At 27.4% G+C, this 8,355-nt stretch overlaps 1 protein-coding gene across 1 annotated transcript; it reads left to right on the top strand.

The window, feature by feature from the left end:
• The first annotated feature begins 3,084 nt into the window (after positions 1-3,084).
• Positions 3,085-7,798, top strand: LOC107167404 (uncharacterized). Its single transcript, XM_015516427.2, has 3 exons — positions 3,085-3,242; positions 5,685-6,614; positions 7,542-7,798. Exons 1-3 carry the CDS (start codon positions 3,209-3,211, stop codon positions 7,601-7,603), a joined length of 1,026 nt encoding a protein of 341 aa, XP_015371913.2. The 5' UTR covers positions 3,085-3,208; the 3' UTR covers positions 7,604-7,798.
• Positions 7,799-8,355: the final 557 nt, after the last annotated feature.

The raw sequence follows: 8,355 nt of genomic DNA, 5'->3' as shown, positions 1-8,355 counted from the left end.
TAGGAAGATGATAAATAAAAAAAAACTATAAATCTAAATCTAATTTATGTTGTATTAAAATAATTTATATAGTATCGTAAACTCGGCAGTGAATTGAACAACGCTCTTTTCGGAGGAGGTGCTAATAGTGTTTTATTTAAATTATAATAAAGAATGATGATTGCTGATTTCGATAAATAATCGTATACGTTAAACACGAATTTATAATAAAGTCTTTTAAAATTCATTAAACTTAAATTTTACTTAATTTTAAAGGATATTTTTAATCCTATTTCGAATAAGCTACAAATTATGGAAATCAAATTCTTCTAAAATGGATTTTTAAATTTAAAACCATGCGTGTTTGATTATAAAATTACAATACAAAACTCAACTAAGAATATTGAATTTAATATAAATATACACACCTTTTATTTGGACCCGGTACTAGGGACCAGGTCTTGGTACAAAGGACTAGGCTTTAGAATGGATTTTTTCATACTACTGTACGATTTAAAAAAAAAAAAATAGTTTCGAATTTTTATTTCTTGCACGGATAAAAATATTGTAAGAGGTGCATGTTATATTATTACAACAATTTCAATAAAATATAATTTTTAACATAATATAATATTGAAGTTAATATTCTTAGTGGTTCGTGTTGACGTGTGAGCGTGCACGATTATTTATCGAAATCAGCTTGACATAATTCCTCACTATAATATAAATAATACACTATAAGCACCTCCGATAAAAGGGTTGCTCGGTCCAATGTCGAGTTTACGATAATACATATACCTATTATTTCAATATAATATTAATGTGATCTAGATTTATAGTTGTATGAAAATAATATGTCTGCTTTAAAATATTTTGTATTATACTATAAACTATTTGTAACTCTTATCTATAATACATAAATATAAAATATGTTTATACTTTTATAGGTATTTCTCCATAGGCGATTCACTTAACACGTCACATTAATATTATTATGTTTAGGATTTTTTTTATTTATCATCTCCCTATATGATACACAGAAATCACATTTATTTATAATAACAGTATTATAGCGAATTCACCGTCATATACTAAGTTAAATGCCTACGCCCTACACTCATTAATTCAAAAGTTCTAAGTTTTTTGAAAATATTCTTCTACAGTAATTTTATAAAAATTTTATAAATTAAATGAATTTCTATTAAGTCTATTGTCAATAATAATATGCATATATCAACATATATACTTGTTGTAAATTAAAATTACAAATTGATTGTTTTAAAATAAAGTTAAAAAAAATTATATTTCATAACAAAATTTCTGAAAAAAAAAATATTATTTTTAATTTTTTGAATGACGTCTTACGTCTTTTATTTCATATTCCGAAGTAAAATATCTTTCAGAATATTTTGATCTATAAAAATTATTTTGCATACAAGAAATTCATTAATTGTTATAAATATTTAAAATTTAGATTAGCGGAATAGGAGACAATATTTTCCTGTACCAATCTACTCCACTCATCTAAACTTTAATTACTACAATGTCAGCAATACATGTCCGAAAATTTATATATTTACAAATTGAAATTTCTCGAATAATTCTCTGCTTTTTAATACGAAATTTAAAAGTACGATGTCCTACAAAAAATATATCATAAAATAATAACGATATAAAAATTACTAAAAAATGTAATTTTTTACTCAGAATTATTGTTTGAAATACATAAAATTTTGTGAAAAAATAGTGTAGTCACTTAAATGGATCATTCTGTATATTATACTATTATGAAGGAGACATATGATATTGTGCCACACACTGGTCAACTGAAGTCTAAACAACAACAACAATAATAATAATAATAATAATAATGTGTGCAATGCATTTTTTTTCGCGGTGCGTCCATGTTACGGATGGGACAAAAAAAAAATGAAATATAGAAGTTTGCCAAGACCTATAAACATATATATATTATATATTATATTATGAGATATTAAGAACGTATTATGTTTAAGGAGGAAACATTTATACGGACCACTGGCTTATATTGTTATTAAAAAAATTAACAAGCCGTTTTATAATATATAAGTACTACTAACCTTGAAGTTGTCTATGTTTTGCGGTCAACATAATATTATATTATTGTAAAAATCTTCTGCCACTGCAGTCGTTTCAGTAATATTTGAATCTCATCAGAATTATCATACCCATATTACTCATTAGGCATGTGAACATTATTTTAAACATAGACTAAATTTAAAATACAATTGTCCTGTAAATAATAATAGGTATATTAAATTATAATATTGAATTTTTCTATTACGGCATTAACGGATGCTCTTAAGACTTCGGCTGAAACCACTCGTTACTGAAAAGTAGTTTTTAATATTTTTAGCGCATAGGTCAGAAATACAATCACGCGTGTAGTTATTCCAAAGATATAATTTTCAATATCATATTGTATCTAAACTCAAGAATTTTGTAATTTTGTAATTATTTTATATCCTAAATGCAAAATAACTTTTAAAACATATTCAGATATAATACAATAAAAATCAAATTGCTCGTACGTAATAACGTATTATTAGTATAGATTTTAATCGGTTTAGGTCATACACGAAACTCTTAAGTCATTTTTATAATGTATTAAAATTTTGATTTCCGTTCATATTCGGAGTTACTATTATACAAAATCATAATATAACGATTTCATAGTTATTTTGTTTATACGTATAATGATATGTATTCGCCAGAGGCCAAACGTATTAAATGTATATAGTAGGTACCTGGTAAGGTACTTGCGAATAGGTACGTCATCCAGATGAGCGTAGAGACTTGCAAAAATCATGTTTATTTCTCGTCGGGCTTGATGATAATATGGTTTATGGTTGTGGTGTAAAATATAATATATACATATATACATTACATATATATATATATATACCTACATTATTATTTATTTTACGGAAATAATCGATTTGATATCTGTTTACTCAGAACACGGGTTTTCCGTTTGCACAATTTGCATGAATATGAAAACAACAACCTTTTATACAAAACCGGTTTCGTACAGCAATCGTGTAAATTAACAGTTTTTAATGGTTTTTATATATTGATAGCTTGTCTTGAGACCATAGTAGTAAAATAATGTACGATAATAGTGGCTTTATATTAAATTATCGCGAGATCGTCTCAGTAAGAATTCGTGCTTGAACGGCTAACAACAACGATGTCGGTGTGTCGACTGTCTGTCGTCTTATTCCGTAAGTAATTAATACGATTAATGCATAATATTTATAAACAGCTATATGACAGAAGTGGTATCTAGGGATAAATCAGTGGCAGGGCTAACATTTTATACACCTTTGGATTTTTTTTCACACCCTCAGAGTCCTGGTACGCGTATTAAGTTAATTGTAGGTACACAATAATTTGTACTTAATCTTAGCACAAACTTCCGAGACGATAATTATTTTTAAATTATAATTTAAATATTATTTATTATTATCTATTATGTACTATGTCATCATACGATTGTAGGTACCTACAGGATACGTTCAATCGTTGATTATTGCATTTTTTATAGTTAATTAAGACCATTATATTGATTGTATTCGTAATTTCGTAAATAAGTCATGAAACAAGAATATATTATTTTAGATGACTAAAAAACAATACATAAAAAACACATTATTCTTTTAAGATTATTATTTTAAATCAGTACTTTTGAAGTATAAACATGGTACAACGAGAGTTTTTGTAATAATTATTCCTCGTCAGTTTATATTAAAATTAAATAATATCATCTCAAGTAAGTCATCTTAAAAATTATATTTTGATATTATACACAACCTGCCGTATAATCCATCATATACTCGTAGTATCATACTCAAATCATTATACAATATTATACATATATGTACCTATATTCAAATTCAAATCCAGTTACAAAACATGCTAATTTATAAAATGTAAGGTTTCCAAACATGCCATGTTCTTTTATAATTTATAATTTTGGTAACCAAACGGACCATACTTGGAACGGAATTTCATCGATCCCACTACCAGTACGGGTAGATTTAAAACAACATTTCGATTTCGTCAATTTGAAAATGTAGGTAGGTTGAGTTTTTTTTTTTTTAACAGTAAAACACATAAAAACTATGACAACTCAATCAGGTACTCCAATTTAGTAGACCTGGTTTATAATATTTACAATGAATAATAGTTTAGTTAAATATTATACTAATGAACGCGATAATTATTTTTACGATTATTATTATTAAACCTCGACAAACATCAAACGTACAATGAGTATACAAGGTTATATTTTCAGCATTTTATTTCATAATTAAAAAAACGAACAAATTTCATAAAAAAAAATCATTTTCAGAGATACTGAAGGTCAAGAACAAAGCATCTACTTTAAACAATTATATATTGTTATTTACCTATTTGTAAAAATTCAAGAAAAGCATCTTAAAATGATAGTTTAGATAAGCAAGAAAAAAAAGATAGGTACTATTTAAATAAATCCGTACCATACAAAACATGTATTTGCCTGAACTTTCTGTAAAATTTAGATACCTACCAATATCATTAATGAAAGTCCCTCAATACTTCGTACAAACTTGTTAATTTCACGTACATATTAAACAAGCTTCTGCACTTTAAAATAGAGTGGCCCGAGTCCCCAAAACACTATGAAAAAATAATGCGATCGAATTATTTTAAAGTTGAACTTTTTTGTAGTAAAAAAACATAAACAAATATTTTTTTAATACATATAGGTAAATATTAATAGGATTTAATAAATTACTATATAATTTTTGATAAGCTAATAACTACTGTAAATGGTATTCAGTACATGTTATGTTAATATCATAATATAGATAAACTGTAATTTTTTATAAGTAAAAACATTTTATTATGTATTTCATATGTTATATCTTAGAAATTAATAAGGCTTATTATAACGTAATTGAATTATTTGAAAACAATATCGTGTATTGTGTACGTCATCCGACACATATTCAAAAATAAAAATATGTATGTAATATTATTATTTAATATTTATTTATATGATTATTTCTTAAACTCAATTAAATTGCTGATAATTCAATAATAATTATAAAAAAAATACGATTTATATTATAAAATTTAATAACATTATAAAATACGAGATCTTATAACAATCTTTTTCAATCTAGACAAATTATTGACATTCATATTATTTTTGTTTGTTCTTGAACTTGACAAACGAGTATATAATTATCACTTCTTTAGTTTAAGCGATTACTACCTATATCCATTAAATATTCATACAAGGAATTTCGTTTATATAGGTATACAAGCACTGATTGATTACCTAAACATAAATTTCCGAATAAGTATTTTTACTATATTTACTATTTATATTTCATAACCACATATTATATTATGCTTTTCGTTATATTATTTATGTTATTAATTATTATTTAAAAATGTGGATAAATATATGATTTTTACAATTTTTTAAATTACCATGCATGAAAATAAATCAATTCTAGACAAATTTTTTTTATTCGTAGGTAATTTTATCATACCCACGGTTATCGACTATTAGTAGATAACCGTGATCATACCTTAAACCAGTTAACCTTTATAACATATTATTAAGTATGTCATAGCCATTTAATCCTAATTAAAGAATTATCAATTTATAGTATGTTTTGGATTGATGGTTTTACCCATTTACGGTGAAGTACCATTGGACAATATCGTATTTCCCGAAACACTGAGTTCACGATATCAACATTCATCGTGGAACTTTAATAATGAACGACAGCCACCCAGAAGAACTGTAAGACAAGGAAATCGTCGTCCAAGACCACCGATGCCTAACGAGGGAGATCCATTTGCAGGACTCGAACCCCAAAATAATAACCGACCATTTAATGGAAACCAAGGCCAATGGTCAAATCAAAGACCTAACCAACAACAGGTCACTGGTAATAGACCACCTAGTAATCAAAACCAATGGGGTACTAATGGTAATAATCAGGGTCAAAACGAATGGGGTTTCAACGGTAATAATCAAGGACAAAACCAAGGAGTTACCAACGGTAATAACCAGGGACAAAATCAATGGGGTACCAACGGTAATAACCAAGGACAAAACCAATGGAGTACTAACGGTAATAACCAAGGACAAAACCAATGGGGTACTAACGGTAATAACCAAGGACAAAACCAATGGGGTACTAACGGTAATAACCAAGGACAAAACCAAGGGGTTACCAACAGTAATAATCAGGGACAAAACCAATGGGGTACTAACGGTAATAACCAGGAACAAAACCAATGGGGTACTAACGGCAATAACCAAGGACAAAACCAAGGGGTCGCCAACGGTAATAACCAGGGACAAAATAATCAAGGTAACAGACCAACTACACAATCGACTAACAATCAAAATCTTGAGCAAACCAGCACGACATCATCGAACAGTGAAGAGGTAAATGAAGCTCAACGCAACACATGCAATACGATTTGTAGAGAAAAGATTACAAACGAATACAATCCGGTCTGTGGAAGTGATTCTCAAACATACCAAAATAGAAGATTCTTGGATTGTGTCGCCAACTGTGGTATACGTAAGTATTGTTATTTTTTTTGTAACTCAATCAATAAACCAACTTTAGTAACCATAGTATAAATTATGTATTATTTTAAAATATTCACTTGACAATTCATTTGTTGTAATGATGTTTAGAATTTTGTGGTAAGCATTTAGTACAGTATAAACTAAATATTAATATTTAATATAGTGTTTTATTAATGGTTTACCTCAATTTTTTCTTGTGATTCAATTAATAGTTAAACATAAATCATTGTAAGTACCATTCTAGAATGCCTCCATACTTGAAATTCATGTTTTTTTAAATTATTCAAGCATAAAACATTCCATTTGTAATTCTGATACAGAAGATTTTCTAAAATAAATTCTCTAACTGTGTCAAATCACATCAACATTTTATTTTTTGGAAAGTGTGTATTAGTTAATTTATTTTAAATAAATGTATGTGATTTTTGATTATTATTAAACACGATTCAAGCTAAAATAATTATCAACGTAAACTAAAAATATACCAAATATCATGGCGACATGACTAATATGTGGGATAATATGTGTTTAAATTTAAAAAAAAAGTTGTACAGATAGCTAGATCTTATGGACTTGTTTCACCGTAAATGTCGCCTAAACTCACTATCTAGATTTTGACATTTTAACCACTGATATTATAATACGAATTACGAACAACTTATTAACATTCTATTATAATGGTTATATAAAAATTATTTTAGCATGTGAAAATCTTAAAACAACATTTCTAATTCATATTTAGTTTCCAAAAAACTCCAAAACGTTCTAAAAAAAATTAAAAAATTGTAAAATAGTACAAAATAAACTATGTTATTGTTATTCAAAAGTATATAAAATACAATTGTGACAAGACAATCATTGCCCAATAAGCTTTGGAAAATAATACAATAATTATTATTTTTGATTTGTTTTACAGCCACCGAATTCAGCTACATCGGTACTTGTGTTACGACGACACAACGAAGTACTCTTGCATGATGGAATTTCAAAAGTTCCCTATTACTTTTGATAGGTAATTGATTTTTACATAGATAAATATTTTTCACCATAAATTACACATCAACAATTATAATTGTATTTAAATATTATATTGTAGTTTAAAATAATTTGTGTACAGTTTCATAAAACGATAACTACTGTATGATTATAGTCAATAAAATATTGCGTACATAATATATGTTTTATACTCATGTGTAATGTATAAGTCACCGATTGTTTTTAAAGCAGCCGAGTTTTCGTGAGAAAATGTTTAATGTAAATATTAATATAATTGTGTTAAACGAAGAATATTGGATGGATCACGAGGACAAGTGACTGGAAATTCATATTATAGTATACGGCGGTGGTAGAGCAGTTTAGAAGCGGTCGTGCAAAGTAAATTCAACAACAATGGTCGTGTAATAGGTTAAATTATATTCCCAATGCAATATAGGGTCGACCGACAGCGACAACAATGACACCAGTGTAATTCGTTTAACTCAGTTTCCTCCGAACCAATCTTTGAACTTCAGATTTTTTTTCTTATCAAGGTCTCCCTGTTTTCTACCTCCTTGTTGTCAAAGTTCTACGGTACAAAATAATATTCAAACGTGTATACGTAAACTGTGGCGATCGCTTACACCGCATCTAATCTCCGATGTGGTATCGATGACAAACTGAGGTTGCAAGTCAGGGAGATATGAAATCCACTGTATAGGAGCAAACATGTATCACATGTATGATATTTAAGC

The sequence above is a fragment of the Diuraphis noxia genome, unplaced genomic scaffold, assembly GCF_037042655.1.
Source record: "Diuraphis noxia isolate RWA-SAM2 unplaced genomic scaffold, SU_Dnox_SAM2 contig0005, whole genome shotgun sequence".
NCBI lineage: Eukaryota > Metazoa > Arthropoda > Insecta > Hemiptera > Aphididae > Diuraphis > Diuraphis noxia.
This window is presented reverse-complemented; position numbering and strand designations above follow the sequence as displayed.

Excerpts from the sequence above, each read along its gene's own strand:
- LOC107167404 (XM_015516427.2), top strand. The coding sequence starts at position 3,209 with ATGTCGGTGTGTCGACTGTCTGTCGTCTTATTCC. Across the intron at positions 3,243-5,684 it reads ACTGTCTGTCGTCTTATTCC|TATGTTTTGGATTGATGGTT; the intron begins GTAAGTAATTAA and ends ATCAATTTATAG. Across the intron at positions 6,615-7,541 it reads TGTCGCCAACTGTGGTATAC|CCACCGAATTCAGCTACATC; the intron begins GTAAGTATTGTT and ends TTTGTTTTACAG.